This window comes from Megascapheus bottae, chromosome 2 (assembly GCF_031878675.1).
Source record: "Megascapheus bottae isolate mThoBot1 chromosome 2, mThoBot2.hap1, whole genome shotgun sequence".
NCBI classification, from domain to species: Eukaryota; Metazoa; Chordata; class Mammalia; order Rodentia; family Geomyidae; genus Megascapheus; species Megascapheus bottae.
In genome coordinates this window covers 26583241-26603766 of record NC_143510.1, presented here as the reverse complement: position 1 = coordinate 26603766, position 20526 = coordinate 26583241, and the positions used below count along the sequence as shown (strand labels likewise).

General features: G+C 37.4%; 1 protein-coding gene across 3 annotated transcripts in view; it reads left to right on the top strand.

The window, feature by feature from the left end:
- The window catches only part of Slc4a7 (solute carrier family 4 member 7), an 80934-nt gene that overhangs the window by 8983 nt on the left and 51425 nt on the right, over nt 1–20526 (top strand). For all 3 annotated transcript variants that reach the window (XM_090322525.1, XM_090322510.1, XM_090322519.1), the window contains exons 2-3: nt 16598–16679; nt 19915–20061. In XM_090322525.1, coding sequence (XP_090178651.1) covers nt 16598–16679; nt 19915–20061 — 229 coding nt within the window. The remainder of the gene's footprint in view (nt 1–16597; nt 16680–19914; nt 20062–20526) is intronic.

Genomic DNA, 20526 nt, shown 5'->3' with positions numbered 1-20526 from the left:
TGAAAATTTGTTCAGTTATTTCCACCAGTCTCAAATGCACCTAAATTGTTAGAAAACTATTTCCCTTACATGTAATGCGTGTACAGTTTTTGCTTAATGTACATGACAGTAAAGCATCAGTGATGTCAACTTCAAGTTCCATACCAGGTGATGGCTGTTAACTATATTGATTTGAGATGGTGCTATTTTTGTTCTTTAGAATTGTTTTTTAATTGTACTCCTCATCTGCTTTCAGTTTTTTGTGTTCTGTGTTTGTGAACCTCTTTATTTCCTAGACTGTTCCCCAACTTCCCAGTGCAGGAAGTGAGTCAACAGGTGCTGTGACTAGCCAGTGTACTTTCTCAGTGGAGTGCTTCAGTGAGTAGAGTGCTTCTGAGATTGACTACTTATTTTTGCTTTGCTCGTTATTGTTCCCAAATTTTGCAGGTTACTTGTCAAGGAAGAACTGGCTTATCTTTCTGCACGTGCAGTATCTTCTGCAGCAACAGCAGAAGATTCCCCAAATAGGCTATTTCTGTTATGAGCCTGTTTATATCTAGGCAAATTGGTCTCCTTTTTGTTTGGAATAAGGGGTTCATCCAGACTAAAAATAGCCTATATTTGGTCTTCCATCTTATTTTGTCGAATTTTATTCAGAAAGAGGAAATTCAGTTAATAATTACAAACCCAAACGAAGGTGAAAACCAAAGTGGTATACCTTAGAAGTAGCAAGCCCATGGTGGGGATTCAGACATACGTTTTTCCTGTTTCTAATCTTCCATCAAGTGGCCTTGAGCAACTATCATCTTATTTCTTCAAACTGATTATCCTATAGGCTCAACTTTTCAAGTGCTGGGATTAATTATAAGAGTAACCCGATGTGTCAGTTTCAGCTAACACCTTTGAATCTCTCTCTCCTCATTTGTAAGATTGGCATTATTATATTTACCTTATAGCTCCAATATCAGGGAAAATAATAATTCTGTATATAAAATGCTAAATATTCTCTTGGAACTTGGTGCTGATAACCATTCTGCATTCTTATGTAATCTTTGGCATGCCTAAAGTAATCAGTGACTAGAAAATCACAGAAATTGAAAATAGAATGGTATGAGATTTTTCTGTGGATAGCTTTTTGTGCAAGAGTTAGGTACTGATATATTGCTTCAGGCATTCGATTTTACAGAAAATAGTTTGAGATATAGTTTAATGGTACAGTGCTTACCTAGCATGCAAGAGACCTGGGTTTGATACATAATCACCATTCCCAAGGGGTGTGTGTGTGTGTGTGTGTGTGTGTGTGTGTGTGTGTGTGTGTGTATGTGTGTATGTGTGTATGTGTGTATGTATATGTGTGTGTACACACACAGAGAGACCTTTATATATGTGTATTTATATTTTGACAAGATGTTTAGGAGTAAAAGAATAATGTAATATAGTCATTTTTCCTTTTAGCAATTTATCTTATGATAAATCATTTAAAATGTGATATGCCTTTATGAAAATAGGAATATTGATTACTAATCAGTTTTAGGCAATTGTTTTAAATCCTACCTTGTTTTAACTTTTATCAGCTTTAGATTGCAGTGTTTGATATAATTCATTCATTCATTCATTCATTCATTTATTTGTGGGTCATGGGGCTTGAACTCTGGGCCTGGATGGTGTCCCTGAGCCTTCAGCTCAAGGCTACCGCCCTACCCCTGGAGCCACAGCCCCACTTCTCTGTTTGATATAATTCTTAAAAGTAAGCATGGGGTAGCCTTGTTAAGAGACATAATCAGAATAAATAATGCTTTGTAAAAGATCAGTTTCCCCCCACCCCACCCAGGTTGTTGAGACAGGATCTTACAGTGTGGCCCAGACTGTCTTTGAATTTGCTGAGATTATGGGTGTATGTTCAGATATCAACCCCACCATATTCTCATATTTCCCTGTTACTCCTGTAGTGTTTGGTTGTGGTTTTTTGGTGCCTTTGAAGAAGCTCATGCTCTTGCTTTTTTACAAGTTTCATTTATTAGCATATATCAGTTATACAAATAATGAGCTTCATTATGGCAACTCAGCATATATTAAATAGCACTTAACATCACATATTATTCTCTGCATTGTTCATCTCACTGAATAGAGAATTATCCCGTTGGTTGTTTGGTGGGCATGACTGTCCTGCCTTTATCAGCACTAACTCCAGTGGATTCAGTGTTACAGCCATCTTGAGTCACTTAGCGTCTCTGTCTACTTCGTCATAGACAGGCTTCCATATTCTTTTACCTGAAATGAGGTGCCTTTCTAGTTGGCTCCAGTCCTCCTTGCCCCCCTTCTAGCAGTTGCAGTGTTATTGCAGAGGCAATAACTTACACTTAACCCATTTCTTTCAGAATGAATCTTTTTCACCGTGTAGGTTGTGGGACTTGAACTTAGGGCCTATTTGTTGTCCCTCAACTCTTTTGCTCAGGGCTAGTGCTCTACCATGTTTAGTCACAGCTCCACTTCCAGGAGGTTTTAAGAGTCTTATGGGGACTTCTTGCTAGGGCTGGCTTCGAACCATGCTCACAGCTTCCTGAGTAGCTAGGATTACAGGCATGACCACCAGCACCACTTCTCAGAATGAGTCCTGAGAGCTCCTAAGCTTATCTGCCTTTGCAGCTATTGCTCCTGTTTGCTTCTTTCTCTGTTTCTACAGTGCAACTGCATGCAACATACTAGACTTTTATCACCTCTTATCTCATCATTGGATCCCTGGAACTGAATGAAGGAGGACATAAATGGAAGTGTGCTGAGGAATAAGAAGAAAGATTTTAGCAACCTATTTTACACTTGGAATTGGCTTTCTGAGTACATTTACCATTCCTGTATTTACATTTTTCTGAGATTTAGTGAAGCTCCTCTTTGTTGCAGTTTTCTCTCCTTTACCTTTGTCTGCTTTTATTTCTTCTTCTTTTTTTTCTCCCCCCAGTCCTTGGTTTGGGCTCAGGGCCTGAGTGCTGCCCCTGGGCTTTTTCAAGGCTAGAGCTCTGCCACTTGAATCTCAGTACCACTTGAGGCTTTTTTCTATGTATGTGGTACAGAAGAATTTAACCCTGGTCTTCGTGCATGCTAGGCAAGCACTCTACCACTAGGCCAAACTCCCAGCCCTCCTTTCTTTTCTTTTTTTTATTTTTTTCCTTCCAGTCTTGGGGCTTTGACTCTGAGTTTAGGTGCTGTCTCTGAGCTTCTTTTGCTGAAGGTGAATGCTCTACCACTTGAGCCACAACACCACTTCCACTTTTACTGAGTAGTTTATTGGAGATGAATCTCATGGAATTTCTAGTCCAGGATTGCTTCATACCAATAGCCTCAGATCTCAGCCTCCTGAGTAGCTAGGATTATAATCTATAGCTGCAGGTGCCATGCCCAGCACCCTGCCCAGCAGCTTTTCTTTTTATAATACCATGTTAGCGAATCCTGTTTAACTGATGACCTTAGGTTGATTTTTAGATTTTTTTTAACTGTTCTTGAGATGTTACTATTCCAAAACTCAGATGAGTACAAATATGTTTTTTTCTTTCTTTTTGTGCCAGTCCTGGGCTTGAGCTCAGGGCCTGGGCACTGCCCTTGGACTTTCTCAAGGATACAGCTCTACCACTTGAGCCTCAGCACCACTTCTAGCTTTTTTCTATGTATATGGTACTGAGGAATTGAACCTGGGTCTTTGTGCATGCTAGGCAAGCATTCTACCACTAGGCTAAACTCCCGGCCCAGTACAAGTATTTTTGGACAATGTTATTCCCTCCTGTCTCTTCCTACATGATTTTTTCAAAAAGTTGTCTTTCTTTATATTTCGTTGATTTTTTTCAAAAAGTTGTCTTTGTATCTCGTTGTCTCTTAAAAACATTAATTTGTTTACTGTTGGTAGGTCTCATCTGTTTTTATCCACATAAAAATTATAGCTCACCAGGTATGGGCAGTACTTGGAGAGGATTTCAGTTTGAGGCCAGCCCTGGTAAAGAGACCCAATCTCAACCAATAAGCTGGGCATGGTGATACATTCTTGTGGTCCCAGCAATGTTGAAGGCCATCAGGAGAGTATTCATCTGAAGACTGCCCAGGGGATAAAGAGGGTAATGGAAAGCAAAAAGGACTGGGGATATTGCTCAAGTGGTAGAACACCTATCTTTAACAAGTGAGGAGGCCTGAGTTCAAACCTCAGTATTGCCTTTCCACCCAAGAAAAAAACTCTTGTTTAGGGATGATATTGGAAATGTTTAGGATTTTTCCTAACATGGGAGAATAGAATGCAAGTGAAATATGTTTGCTTGAATTAGTTAAATAAAAGCACTTAACATTTGCTACATTTTATTTACCGTGAAGATGATTACCTTGTGAAGTGATTTTCACTGGACTATGTATTATTTGAAAAAGAAAGCCTTATATTCATACTTCAGAAGGAACTAGTAAGTATCAAAGGGTAAGATGGTAACAATCATTTGTGGTAATTGGCAGACTTGCCAGTTGACCCGCATAACCATTGGCAGTATTTTATTCTGAATTCTGTTTACTCTTACCGGTTCACAATCAACAATTCTTACCTCACTAAAGTGAAAACAGGAAGTGTGTGAGGGCTCTAGGCAATTCTAGCCAGGGTTCTATTGGTTTTCCTGGAGTCAGAATTTTATTTTAAAATATTTTTTTTTCTTTTTCAAAAAATAATTCTGACATTCAGGGAAACCTTAACAAATGCTCAGGATGATTAAGAAAAGGCCTCAGAGAATGGAGCCTCTAACTTTCATCTTTCTCATCTCTGACACACACTTCTTTCTCAGGTCCACTTGAAGCCTCTCTTCTGGCTGCATCTGCTTCAGTTTCCTCTGTCTTCTCGATGCAGAGTCCCTAGTGTGGATCCTTCTAGGTAAGGTTAGGACTATGGATTTTAATGAGTAGATTAACCGACGACTGGCTGCACTGGGATATTCTGCATAGCAACAAGTCAGTGATGCTTAGCGTGTTCAGTAGATTTGCATGAGTTAATGTAGAAGTACTCCGCTTCCTCTGCTTTTGACAACCACTTTGAAATGGAAAGCTTTAGGGGACCAATGCATATACAAAACAATTACCAGCCTGCCTACCAGAAACTGCCTCACAGTTTCTGTTAAAACGCCAATAGTTTATGGTATAAAATTATTTATATGACATCACTAGGATTCCTTCACACAGAGAACAGCTGTTTTTTTCCTGTGTGTGTGTGTGTGTTTAAACTCAAGACCTTTTACTTGCTAGGCAAACATTCTCCTATTGAGCCACACCTCCAGCCTTATTTCAGGGAAACTCTTAAATGTGAGTTCAAGGTATATTTCATCGGCAGAATTCTTGTGAAAGGATGAGAGAAAACTGATTTGTGTTTTCCTGTATATGTATTAATACTCATTTTTTGAGGAAGAACCTGGTAGTTTTAAAGTTTTTTGTTACAGGATCTTAAAAATACAGGAAATCGTGGTTCCTCCTACGTATTTCAAACTAGCAATACTTAGTGAGTGGGGAATTGGAGGTTGCTTTCCCCTTAAAGTAACATTTGTAATTCCTGAAGAGTTTTTAGCTAGATATTTTAAGTTTTTCATATGTGTGCTGCTAGCATCTAGTGACCCTAACCACTGTACAGGGCATCCTATAATTGTGTAGGCCCCTATAGTAATGTCCAAAATGTTACTAATGCCAAGAGCGAGAAACCCTGTCTTAAGGATTAGAATCAAAAATCCTAGAGCAAGATGAGCAAAAGTTTCACAGTGGAGAGGACCAAGAATGAATTTTGGAGTTGAAATGACTCAAGCTAGATATTGGTGCCTCATGCTATGCTTATAAACTAGCTACTCAGAAGGCTGAAATCTGATGATCCTGGCTCAAAGCCAGTTGGTGGCAGACAAATCCAAGAAACTTTTCTCCAATTATCTAGCAAAAAGCTGGGAATGAATGTGTAGCTTAAGTGGTAGAGGGCCAGTCCTGAGTAGAAGAAAGGCAAGCAAGAGTGAGACCCAGAATTCAAGATCTGGTATCCACCAAAAAAGTAACAACAACAGCAACAAAAATGGAAATAACCTCACTGGTTTGAATGCCTTAGAGGAAGTGGGGAAAAAAAGGCCACATTTATATTGAAATCTTAAATTTAGATATACTTGAATTTTACTGTATAAAACTATATATAGGTATGCAAACTTTTTTTCCTAGTGCTAAAAAATAGTATAAAAATGGAGGCAGAAATATAATCTAGGTTGGCTTCAAACTTGTGATTTTCCTGTCTGAGTTCTCCAAGTGCTGGGTTTATAGATAGGCATTAATAGGCCTAACTTATTAAATCATCCTGTTATTAAATACTTTAAAATTGTTATTATAAGGCTGTTGTAAAGAGGAGTTACTGCTTCATATGGAAGGTAATGAGTAATGTCAGTCCTGTGCTCTCCCCGTTTTCCCTCCCATCCCCACTCAGAAGTTGTATAGTTCATTTTCAATGTAATGTCTAGTGAATACCATTGTTGCATTTGTTCACCCTTTATCCCTCCATTTCCTCTCATCCCCCCAAAGGACAGATAGCTGAACAAACAAGATTAAAAGGAAAGGCAGGGAAAAAAAAGCAACTCTTTATTTCATTCCAATAATTATTTTATATGATCAGAGGTATTCTGCCCCTAAGGGGGGGGGGGGGGGGGGGGGGTGTGTGTGTGTGTGTGTGTGTGTGTGTGTGTGTGTGTGTGTGTGTGTGTGTGTGTGTGTGTGTGTGTGTGTGTGTGTGTGTGTGTGTGTGTGTGTATGTATTTATTTATTTATTTTTTTTTGCCAGTCCTGGGCTTGACCCCAGGGCTTGAGCACTGTCCTTGGACTTTCTCAGGCTAGAGCTCTACCACTTGAGCCACAGGACCTCTTTCAGCTTTTTCTGTTTATGTGGTACTGAGGAATAAATCCCAAGACTTCATGCATGCTAGGCAAGCACTCTACCACTAAGCCACATTCCCAGCTCATGTCTGTTTTTGTTTTGCCAGTCCTGGGCCTTGAATTCTGGGCCTGAACATTTTCCTTGGTTTTTTTTTTTTTTTTCCCCTCAAAGCTGGTGCTGTACCACTTGAACCTCAGCACTACTTCAGGCTTTTTCTATGTATGTGGTACTGAGGAATCGAACCTGGGTCTTTGTGCATGCTAGGCAAGCAGTCTACTGCTAGGCCAAAGTCCCGGCACCCAGAAGTTTATTCTTAAACAATGTAAAGGACATAAAAATATTAAGCCAGGCCCTCATGGCTCTAGTTTATAATTCTAGTTACTCAGGAGGCAGAGATTTAGAGGATTTTGGTCTGAAATCAGAATGGACAGAGAAATGAAAGTCCATCTTCAGTTAACCAGCAAAATTGCCAGTCTGAAGGAGTTGCTTAAGTAGTTTTTTTTTTAAATTAAAAGATTTTATTAACACTTTTTTTTAACGTCGTATTTCAAATGTCAAGTTTGACAAACAAGTATTCAACAATGGAATCTCTACATGCAATCACTGGCACGTAAATTTAAGAACAAAATTAAAATTAAGCTGAGACTGTATGTCATACATAGATACAATCTGTATAATATATCAGTATGGAGTTGCTTAAGTATTAAGAGTGCCATCCATGAGTGAAAAAGCTGAGCCAATGACAAGCCTCTGAGTAAAAATCACAGTACTAGCAAGAAACCCAAACCAACCAAAACACTAACCCTTGAAATATTATGAGTATGTGAAACAATTTTTTTATTAAAAATTTATTAACGTTGGTTTTTACATCATATTTCAAATGTCATGTTTAACAAACAAGTGTTCAAGAAGGGAATCTGTAGGCTGGGAGTTTGGCCTAGTGGTCAAAGTGCTTGCCTAGCATGTATGAAGACCCTGGTTCGATTCCTCGGTACCACATACATAGAAAAAAGCCAGAAGTGGTGCTGAGGCTCAAGTGGTAGAGCTCTAGCCTTGAGAAAGTCCAAGGACAGTGCTCAGGCCCTGAGCTCAAGCCCAGGACTGGCAAAACAAAACAAAACAAAACAAAAAACAAAACAAAAAAAAAAAAAGAAGGGAATCTGTATACAATCACGGGGACACAGATTTTAGGCATAATTAAAATTAAGCTGAGGGTTTGTATGTAATAAGATACAAATTAATATATGTAATAAAACATTTTTAAAAATGGCTGTAATCTGCTTCTTTATATTACCTTGATTATTCATTGTTGCATATAAAGCACCCATACGCAAAATGTTTTATTTGGGTAATACGTTGAATGAAATATTTAATAGTATGTTGCCCTGTTTTTCTCCCCTGTTTGAGACAGGGTTTCTCTGTGCAGCCCAGGCTGGCTTTGGACTCAGTGTCTTCCTGTCTTGGCCTTCTGAGTTCTGGGGTTACAGGCCTGTATCACCATGCAAGTTTGTTTGCCTTACATTTTTCTGTTTAGCTTTTTCTTTTTTTTGGTCTTTAATATTGAAAAAAATTTCTGAGTCAAGGCAAGATGTAGATTTCATAAAGCAGCTGCCAAAGAACCATTTCAGACGTTCAGTTGTTTGTGGTAGTCATGAGAGAGTGGACGACTCATTGCTTCCACTAGGTGGTAGTGTTACGACAAATTACCAGTAGCAGTAGGGGACAAGGAACTGGTCACCCAGATGAGGGCGGTGTGGAGGGAGCAGCGGTGGTGAGTGTGTGTGAACAGTGCGGATTGGCCCAAGTGTTCCCTGCTGAAACATACTTACAATGAGGCAGGTTTTTATTTGTTTCACAGGAGGCTTTCCTTCCTCTTTTCTTGACCTGTGCCTTCAAATTTGCCTGTGGAAAGTAAATGAAGGTAAAACTATCATGTTTGTTATATTTATGTTGACGACTTGTGTTAGTGTTTTGGTTTATTAGGGGTACATTTAATTCTGTTAGCAATTACTGAATTGCTAGGAGATTTAAAGTATGTAAAAATAAGTGAACTGTAATTCCCTCAAAGGTATTTGAGCAGTAGGTGCTCAAAGGGGGGGGCTCCAGCGGGAGCCCTGAATTCAGTCCCTAGTAGAGCAAAAAAGGCATTGGAGCCAATAAAATACTGAGAACCACTAAAATTATGTGTAGTTTAATTTATGGAAGGACATTTGTCACAGTGGGACACAGGAGCTCTGAAACTAGATAGAATCAACAGTAAGGTTTGTGAGTGGCCCCCCAAAAATGCAGAGTCTCTGGAGGTATAAGGCATCATGTTACTTTATTCATTTGCTTACTGATTTTGTGGCGTGATTGAACCTAGAGCCTTGTGCATGTTCAGCACATGCTATACCACTGAGCTCCACACCCAGTCATGATTTTTAAATTCTAGCTTCTCCAAAGCTAGCTGTGGGGCCTTGAAAGACTATAGAAGAAGCATGTAGAACATCATAGTAAATGGTACCAATTCTAACAATGTACAAGCTAGCAATAATCGAACTTCCTTTTCCTTCCTGTATTAAAGTTTGTTCTACTCAAGCTTGATCTTGAAAGGAAGAATTTAAAGTAAAAGAATTTAAAACAGGACTGATGTGGGCATGTGACTCAGTAGCAAGAATATTTGCTTAGCATGTATAAGGCCCTAGGTTTAGAGTCCCAAACTGAAACAAAAAGAACCAAAACATGTTTAAGCCATTTTCTCATAATTGGGAAACTGCATCTCCCCTCTCCTTTCTATCAAATAAAGAGAAGCATAGGCGCTCTACTTGGTCAATATCTTTAGAAGCTGCCTTCCAATATGTAAGGTTTCTATGCCTAAAAAGTGACCTTTTCTTTTTCTTTCTTTCTTTCTTTTTTTTTTTTTTTTTGTTGATTGTGGGACTTGAGCTCTGGGCCTGGGGACTGTCCCTGAGCTCTTCAGCTCAAGGCTACTGCCCTACCCTTTGAGCCACAGCACCACTTAGGATTTTCTGGTGGTTAATTGGAGATAAAGAGTCTCGTGGACTTTAGTGCCTGGGCTGGCTTTGAATAAGGATCCTCAGATCTCAGCCTTCTGAGTAGCTAGGATTGCAGGTGTGAGCCCAGTGCCTAACTTTAATCTATAAAAGGAACTTACATGTTACAGCATTTTTTTTTTTTTGGTATCAGGCTCTTGCCAACTAGCCCAGGCTGGCTTTGAACTTGATATCCTATTAAATAAACCACAAGGTTTGGATACTTACGTTTTCATTTTTTATTAACAGTATTTATTTATTTTTTGGTAGAACTGAAGTTTGAACTCAAGACTTTATTGGGATAGGTACTTTACTACTTGAACTAGTCTCTCCTTCCCCCATCTTTTTGCTTTTGTTTTTGAGATATTTTAACCTAGGGTTAGTTTCAAATCATATCCTTCCCCATCTTTACCTTTAAAGTAGATGGACTTGTAAGCATAAATTATGGGCATGGCTCTACATTACATGTTCTTAGTAACTTTGATTCCTATAAAATTCTACACTAGATACCTTAAGTTTTTCCCCCTTTACCCAAATGAAATTCACAGTTAGAATTCTAAGCTGTTTTAGAATTTCTTTTTTTTTTTTTTAATTTGAGATTAAAAATACCTTATGGCTTCAATGGTAGAGTGCCTGCTTAGCATTTACCTAATAAACATGAAGCCCTGAGTTCAAGCAGTTCAAAGTCAGCCTGGATGCAGAAGTCTGTGAGATTCATCACCAGTGAATCACCAGAAAACCAGAAGTGGTGATGTGGCACAACTCAAAAATAGTATAGCTCTCGCCTTGAGCTGAAGAGCTCAGGGACAGCCCAGGCTCAGAGTTCAAGCCTTATGACTGACAAAAAAGAAGGAGAAGAAGATAGAATAGTAATACCACGAGGAGGAATAAAATTTTGTAAAGCTGTTACATTGTTGGTGCTATTTACAAAGATGATTTTTACTTATTACAGTATGATGCAAAATAACATTTGTAAATGCTCAATATCTAGGAAACACACTTTTAAGAATGTAGGATGTATTAAAAATAGCAAACTGGATTTGGCCTAGTGGTAGAGTGCTTGCCTAGCATGCACGAAGACCTGGGTTCAACTCCTCAGTACCACATACGCAGAAAAAAAATACTGGAAGTGGTGCTGAGGCTCAAGTGGTAAAGCTCTAGCCTTAAGAAAGTCCAGGGACAGTGCTCAGGCCCTGAGCACAAGCCCAGGACTGACTGACACACACACACACCACACCACACACACACACACACCACACACACACACACACACCACACACGGCAAGCTGGGCTTGTTAGCAGATGTCTTTCAGATTCTTTATTGCAGGTAATTTAAGAAATGACTACTTGTTGAGCCAAATTTGGTATGTATCGAAGAGGAATATTCAGTTTCCTGAAAAGATTAATGGACTGCTCCCCCATTTTGAAGTTACCTCTGTGAACCTGAGCTTGTAAATATATTTTATCCTCAATAGATTAGAAATAGATGCAGTATGAAAATCGACTTGTTTTTTATTGAATCAGATTTTTAAGAGATTTGGAAAAATCTTAAATATTTATGAGCCAGTAGTAGTGGTAATTGTATCTGTCTGGAAGCTGAGCATTCTGCTTTTCTATATTAAGATCAACCTGAACTTCAGAGTGAGAAAACTTCATAGTGAGACCTTTGTCTTAAGCAAATTAAAAAAGTCATCTTTAATTTTGGAAACTACTTATTTTTATGATATTGTTATGTAAATATGCATTGCTTTATAGCCTATTCTAAATATTTTAAAATTTGAAGTTTCTATTTCCATGTAGGTTTTCAGTTTAAAAGAGTATAGAGGGATCCTGAGTCCCAAAAGTTAGACTGGCTTTACTGCTTAATTTCTTCATTTCTTGTGATTGTTCTAGAAATACTTAATTTTTTCAGGCTAAAATGATACTTATAACCATGATTTAGTCATCTTGCTGAATACAATTACAAGGTGGTTGCTAGAAATGTAGAATTATTTAATGAGAACATTTTTTGATCTTTGCTGAAATTAAATGAAAATTGCAGATTTAACCTACCGTATTGTTGAAACTTGACTTACACAGCCATAGGCATATCCATATAATACTTAGAAGGAGCTGTCTTTTGTGCTAATGTTGTATTATAGCAGGATTTCCCATGGAAAGTGGTTGTTGCATTCTTACAGAATTCCTAATTGTTTGTATTGCTTCTTAGGACTGTGAAAGCCCTGTCCTGGTGTATAAGTTGTAATTATTAGCTTGGAGGATTAGGCAATTTAGGAGTCAGTGATTGGCTGTACCATAAAAGTAACTTAGAAGAGTTCATCTTTGCAAAGCCCAGTGACCTAAATCAGATTCGTCCTGTCTCTGGGCTCTGCAAAGCACCTCCTAGGTTACAGTGTCAAGGCATTTATATGTTGCCATGGAAAGGTTTCGTCGGGAGAAGCTGTCAGTACGTACCTCATTAAATCTTCTATTTTATTTACAAATGGATTTGAATCTTTCAAAGTTTTAACGGTGAAGCTTGGAGAAATGTCAGGCCTAATTAGTACTGGCTTAGAATAGTATCATCCTCTGTGTCCTTGGCTGTGGAAGACATGTGCTGTAGAGTAAATCCCATGTAAAGCTAGAAATATTTATAGCATCTATCTGTCTATAAAATTAGTTTTTACAGTTAAAATTGCTTGAATGAGGCCTATTTGGCTAGCATAATAGGAAATAAACCATTTTTAGTAGTTAAGTACATTTTGAAGCCAAATTAAAATGTTTACATGGTTAAACATAATTTATGAGAGGTGATAGTTTTAGGCCATATATTTTACATACTGCAAAAAATAAATTTATACTAATGGTCTCTGAGGATTGTTTTAATAATACACTTGATTAATTTTTAAGTAGCATGTATTAGGTCTTTATTAATTTTTTATTAATGTCAATTAGTTGTACAGGTGGGTTTCATTTTAACATATCCACTTATGTACACAGAGCTAGTTGATTATTAACAGTCCTCTACCATTCCTTCCCAGTAATGTATCTATATATTTCAATGTCAAAAGATGTACAAAGTTTGTATTTTAAAAAATAATTTTATCTTATTAATGCCTTTGATATTCTTATTTTTGATAATTTGACCAGGAAAAATGAAGGTTGTATATTGTACTTTTTTCTCCAAGATAATTGACTGTCAAAGGAAATAGTGAATTGCATCTCTTTCTAGTAAAATAAGATTTTGGTTTACTTTCCTGTGATTCCTAATTGAGAATTGAATTTTGACTTTCTCCTACGTTAATGTTGGTTTTTGTTGTTATAAATTGGTACATTATACTTTAAAGTATTGTTATTTACATTTTAGCCTTTATTGTGTCTAGAAGTAATCTTCTAGAAGTGGATCTAGTATAAGTTTCTGAGGTAGTTTAGCCCTCCCCCGCTTTTCTGGGACTTGGACTCAGGGATTGGGCACTGTTCCAGAACTATTTTGCTCAAGGCTAGAACTTTTAACACTTGATTCACAGCTCCACAGCCTTTTTATTTGGGCTTTCCTGCTCAGGCTTCTGAATAAACCAAGGTTCTCATAGCTCAAAATAGGTTTTTTTTTTTTTTTTTTTTGCCAGTCCCAGGGCTTGAACTCAGGGCCTGACCACTGTCCTTGGGCTTTTCTCAAGGCTAAAGCTCTACCACTTGAGCCACAGCACTATTTTTTCTATGTATGTGGTACCAAGGAATTGAACCCAGGTCTTTGAGCATGCTAGGCAAGCACTCTACCACTAGGCCAAACTCCCGGCTCCGAATATGTTTTTATAGGGACCTATACTTTGAAACATTGTGCATCCAGTGTGCCAGAGACCAAAGGAGGCTTCAGTACTGATGGGGAAAGCAATCTTGAGCACAGTAGCCAGGCTCTTCCTGCTGCAACCTTGGCTCCTCCCTGTTGTAACTTACTGTTCTAGCTTGGGAGAAGGTTAAAAGTAGTTACATAAGCTTAATTTTGTTTTTAATAGAGAAAATACTATCAAGCATGTGACCTTGTTCTTTTGTCTGGTGAAAGAACTCATGTAACTGGCACTTTAGTATTGGCTTAATTTTTGCATTTTCTCTAATAGTGTGATTCTTAAGCAAATCATTAAGCTTTGAATATATCTTTCAGTTTTTAGATTTTTTTAAAGAAAAAAAGATAAGGCAAGTTCATTTAATATCTATGAGTTGTGAGTCTTATTCATTCATGATAATGGACAAAAACATTCATTCTGACTTTCTTTCCATGGGGACCTGTATCTTAGTAGGTTAATTAATAGGCTAGGCATTCTTTGGATGTTTTCATTCACTCAAATAATCCCCAGTATGCTTTTAATATATCCCTCAGTGTGTATATGTATCACTTTGTGTGGCACCCCATTTGCTCATTGAGTAGGTGGTATTTCTTTCCTTTGTGCTGATTTTGGGGCTTGAACTCAGGGCCTTGACTTGGAAAGTTTAAACATGTAATTAGAGCTACATGAAAATAAGTTTTTATTTTGTTAGAAGGACCATTTAGTGTATTGTTTCACTTTCATTCTGGCTGTTGTGCCAGTGAAATAGTTTGTTAGGGGGACAGTTAATCCTTTTAGAGTAGACAGTATTGCATCTCTGGATAGGAACCTCTATTTAGGAATAAGCTTGTCTTATAACTGCATGCTTTGGTATGAAATAATATGAACTCATTGAAGGATACCTAAAGAAGATTTTAGAAGTTACTCATCCTTGGTTGGGGTTTGCTGTGGTTTCTCCCTTTGGCCTTATAACTAAGGACATATGAGGAGCTATGGGGCATAGTTAGTTTATTAAAACATGTTGTTGTTTTCTCTTTTCTTAGACCATTCTATGAAATTGTCTCATAATTGCACTTATTCTTTTAAAGTATGGAGCTTTGACAAGTTATTTTAACTTCTCTGAGTTTCCTTTATTAAGTTGAACACCAGTCATTTAGTCATACAAGTTGTCTCTGATATCTGAATCTGTTTATTATTGTTTGGATATCTGGCCTTGAGAAAGTTGAGCTGTCAGAAGATCTCCCTTTCCTTAATTATACTATAATTGTCATTTAGGGTGGCTGTGTTTGGATAGCAAAGAATTTAATTTCTAGGTTATGGAGTTTGGCCAAGAAAGGAAATTGCATAGACTCTATATTCTGAAAAGTTTTGAGTTTGCTGGCTGGCACTGTTAAAGGCCAAATGTTTCCTGGCATACCTCTGGTCACCCAAGGCTGGCACTATCCAGAACGTGATGCAGCTAGTCTACCTTGAACTCAGATCCATCGACACAGAGAATCAGATATAAGAAGTTTACAATATTTAGTGATGGTTATAATCTTTTTAAGGTTGCCAGACATTGAGAAGTTAAAACTGTGATTTTATGCTTTTTAAAATAGTCTGTATATAAGGTTTTCTTTTTTTCCCATCCCTGTAACATTCTGTCTTCATTTTTTATTCATATATATATATATAACATATGTATATATTATATTATTCCCTCCTCTTCACCACTTGGTAGTGCTTCCCTTTCTTTGTGCTGTTCTCCCCCAGCCCCCTTTCACATCTGTGTTACATTGTCGTCGTCGTCGTCGTCGTCGTCGTCGTCATCGTCGTCATCATCATCATGTTAGGTTCAGATTCTACATGCTATATATGGGGTTTTGAGCTTGTATTATCTCACTCAAAATAATGATCTGCAGTTCTGTTGATTTCCCTGCAAATTATATACTTTTATTTTGTGGCAGAATAATATTTTATGGTGTGTATGTGTGTCTCTAAGTGTATGTGTGTGCATGTGAATATATGCATATAAATCCATTCTATCTATCTATCTATCTATCTATCTATCTATCTATCTATCTATCTATCTCTGTTGATGGGTTTTGGGGCACTTCAGCTAATTTCACAGTTGATAATAGTCAATTTGCAATGAATATGAGTATTCAAGTTACTTCTTTGTATTCCACTCTTGGATATAGTCATGGGACAAGTATGTTAATTTAAAAAGATTAATAGCTCAACCTTTTAAAATAAATATGTGTTCATCCTCCAATAATATGCTTGTTTTATTGAGCTTGAGAAGGGAACAAAATAGGAAAGTGGATTCCTAAAAGTGAGTTTTCAGGATGGAAAGCTGGAATTTCTCTAGATAAAAATTTTAGCATGGTTTTTTTTCCTTCATTAAAAATCAAATGTTTTTTGGTTCTAACTTATAAGAGAAAGGGGTACTGCATCTATTGAGTCTACCTTCTTTTTTGTGTGACAATTTTGTTTTTAACAGCAATTTAGTCAAATGTAGCAGTTTTCCTTTGATAACTAAACTTAGGAAAATAAAGAAAACTTTTTTTTTTTTCTTTTATCCCTGGTCCTGGAAAGTCTTTTGAGGATGAAATATTCCTGTTTATCTAGGGTCTAGAAGACCATCCAAAAATCTTTGCCAGTTTAGTTGTTAAGATTTTGAATGGTTTTCTGTGGACACACACACACACACACACACACACACACACACACACACACTGTGATGATAACAAATCCCTTTCTAGGGAAACAGTGAAGTTAACTAAGAATTTATTTCTTTGAGAGAATGCAGTCTGTTTCAATTATTGGACCATTTCAGATGTTGTACATAACAGATCCTCAGTGTGATTTCATATCATGAGTAAATGATAATCATTTGTTCTTAGGGTCCAGATGAAGAAGCTGTTGTGGATCTTGGCAAAACAAGCTCAAATGTGAACACCAAGTTTGAAAAAGAAGAACTAGAAAGTAAGTTTGTTTGAAATATACTTAGCCAGACAAATTATCAGTTTGTTTGTTTGAGTTCTTAAGGTGCATCACTTGCTGAAACATTGTTGTTTTGAGACAGAACCATCATTTAGAAGGCTGTTGCTTATACTTTTTGTACAGTAGAATACCCATGTGATAATCTAATCTAGGAACTGAATGATCCCTGATTATTTACTTGATTGAAGTATAGGCATAAGATATATTTCGGAAAGCCTTTCAAACCTCACTGGTATTTGCCATTACTGGGCAAACTGAAAAGTCACAGGTATATATCAATTTTTTTTTTTCATTTTAGTCAGGTGAGGTAATTTTCTTATGAGCAGACTAGAGTGCTAGACTAATATGCCACTGTTAATAACCAGTTGGTGACCTTTTAAAATGATATAGTAATGTTCACGTAGACTTTGTGGAGCCAAATTAGTTATTTCTCCATTTATCTTTTGTTAGTGGGAAGAAATCCTGATAGTTTCTTTCTTTCATTTTTCTTTTATTCTTATATTTACAGAATGGCTGCACACATAGTACAGAACATTTCTATATATGCTTTATTTCAGTATCCTGATGTGAACAACATTGTTAACTTTTTCAACCTATAAGTATAAAAGTATAAAAATATAAATTAACGTTAAATATCAGTTGGTTAATTGCTATTTTTTTTTTTTTTTTTGCCAGTCCTGGGCTTGAGCTCAGGGCCTGAGCACTGTCCTTGGACTTTCTCAAGGCTAGCACTCTACCACTTGAGCCTCAGCGCCACTTCCGGCTTTTTTTTGCTATGTATGTGGGGTACTGAGGAATCAAACCCAGGTCTTCATGCATGCTAGGCAAGCACTCTACCACTAGGCCAAATTCCCAGCCCCCGGTTAATTGCTATTTTATTAAATTGCACATTTTGTTTGGAATTCATCAGTGGCTTTTTTTTTTTTTTTTAAAGTATGTATGTATGTGTTTTTTTCTTTGTGGTTTTAGTGTGCCTTGAATTCAGGATCTGGGTTCTGGTACTGTTGGTCCTTTTCTGGCTTGAGCCATAACTTCCCAGTTCAGGTTCTGAAGTACATTTAATCTTATCTCCTATTGCCCTCGAATCCATAAGTTTCTTATTCTATCGTTTTCTCTTGACACTTAAAGAAGAGTGGAAAGATAAAATATTGAGTGAGGATCCTTAGTTGTTGTCATCTGTCTTGAGAGTGGTTAGTACATGTGCCTATCTCCACATGGTTCTGTGGATGTAACATATTACTATGTATGCAGTACGTAATATTGTTTGATACTGAGAATTTTTATACAGTGTGGTGTGGATGTCAATGTTTTTGATAGACACTTTAAGGTCTTATATTAACATCTATGAGAACTGTTCTATAGGAAGTTATTACTCTTGCTTAAATGGAGATAGAAGAACATACAAGTAAGAGTTTTCATGTAGATACTGAAAATTTTAAAAATTTCATCTTTTAAAAAAATCTACGCTTACTAAATTTTAAAAAGAAAGACGGGCTGTTATAATAAAGGATACTAAAGATATAATACATAAGAGCAGAGAAAACAAGCCTTGTTCCTCTGATCTTTAGATTTTAGTGTATTCCAATTTATCTGTCTAGCCTTTTTGATTTACTTTTGTCTTCATGCACTGAGGCTTATGTGCCAAGACCCATTAGTACTAATTAGAGTAACAACTTTATCATTCAATATTTTGACCATTTATTTCTAGCTTTCTTGGTATGCTGAAAGTTGTGGAATCACTTGAATTTCATTATAGTACTCTTGAGTTATATTCACCTTTTTCTTTTTTTTTTTTTTTTTTTTTTTTTTTGGCCAGTCCACAGGCTTGGATTCAGGGCCTGAACACTGTCCTTGGGCATTCATCAAGGCTAGTGCTCTACCACTTGAGCCACAGCACCACTTCTGACTTTTTCTGTGTATGTGGTACCGAGAAATCATACCTTGGTCTTTGTGAATGCTAAACAGGCACCTTATACCATCATTTTAAAGAGTGCACACATTGCTTATATGCACCTGGGTAGGGGTCTATCAGTACTCTTAATTTAATTTTTATTTATTTATTTTTTGCCAGTTCCCATCTTGAGCTTAGGGACTAAGCACTATCCTTAGGCTTTCTCAAGGTTAGAGCTCTACCACTTGAGCCATAGCACCACTTTCGGCTTTCTCTATGTATGTGGTATCAAGGAATTGAACCCAGGTCTTCATGCATGCTAAGCAAGCACTCTTAACACTAGGCCAAACTCCCCAGCCCCAGTACTCTAATTTAAGAAACATTTTTGTTATTTCCCAAAGAAACCCTGTACAATTCTTTTTTTTTTTTAATTGTTGGGCATGGGGTTTGAACTCTGGGCCTGTGCACTGGTCCCTGAGCTCTTCAGCTCAACGTTACCGCCCTACCCCTTGAGCCACAGTGCCACTTCCCGTTTTCTAGTGGTTACTTGGAGATGAGTCTCAGGGTCTTTACTGCCCAAGTTGGCTTTGAAACGAGATCCTCAGATCTAGCCTCTTGAGTAGCTAGGATTACAGGCGTGAGCCACATGCCACAGCTTACAATTCATTTTTATCCTTGGATTTTCTAGTGAAATTTTTTTCCTAATTAACATTTCTTTGTAGAACTGGATCACTTGATGTATGCTAGGGAGGGTACTGGGTAGCTGGAAATATTTTAAAAAATAATTTCAGTTCATTGAATTTTCATAGGTCTAGACCCCTTTGAAAAGCTGTTTATTTACTGACATATTAGTATATTAGCAGTTGAAAACCAAAAGATATCAGTGCCTTCTTGTTTTCCTCTAAACCAGAATATGGGCTTCAGGCAACTAAAATTTTTTGCTTCTCTTCATAACTTTGATGGCCTTAAAACCTCCAGGAGTGTCGAATGTTTATTTAGGTGCGACAATGAGATACTTAGTGACTCAAACAAATTTTCAGATTAAGTCAGTGAATGGATGCTGATGGAATGTAGTTTCCAGTCTCTTCTAAGAAGCCAGATATAGAAGTATTTGCCCGTGTAATCCTAGCAAGCAGAGGATTGCGATTTCCAAGCCAGCCTGAGTGCCTAGAAGAGCTTCTGAAAGTATTTTCTGACTGTTAGGAAATTTGATAGGAAAATAAAGTGTCATTAGCTTTATATAAATTTCAGCATACTGCCTTTTAGTTTTGTATATAAGGGTAAAACAACTCTATGGAATGGAATTCCATTCATGTTTTCTAATAGGTCATCGCGCTGTGTACATTGGTGTTCATGTACCCTTTAGTAAAGAGAGTCGTCGGCGTCACAGGCACAGGGGACACAGACATCACCACCGGAAGAGAAAAGATAAAGAATCAGATAAAGAAGATGGACGAGAATCTCCTTCTTATGGTGAGAGGAAATAAAGTTTAGAAATACTTTAAACTCTCAGTATTTTTGAAATTATACATCTGTAGTAATTTATCCATGTTATGTATACTGGGGGATACTAATTAAAGTCAGTTTTCCTTTCCTTCCCTCCCTTCCCTTCCCCTTCCCTTCCCTTCCCTTCCCTTCCCTTCCCTTCCCTTCCCTTCCCTTCCCTTCCCTTCCCTTCCCTTCCCTCCCCTCCCCTCCCCTCCCCTCCCCTCCCCTCCCCTCCCCTCCTCTCCCCTCCCCTCCCCTCCCTTCCTGTAGAACCAGGCTAGCTTTGTGCTCAAATTCTTCCCACTTCATCCTCTTGAATGTTGGGATTGTATGCATACACTAAATTTTTTTCTAAAAAATTCTTTGATAACTAGATTAACTTCTTGATAAAGATCTTTGTTTTCACTGTATTCAAGCTTTAGCATTGTAACCTCAAGGTTATTAGAATTT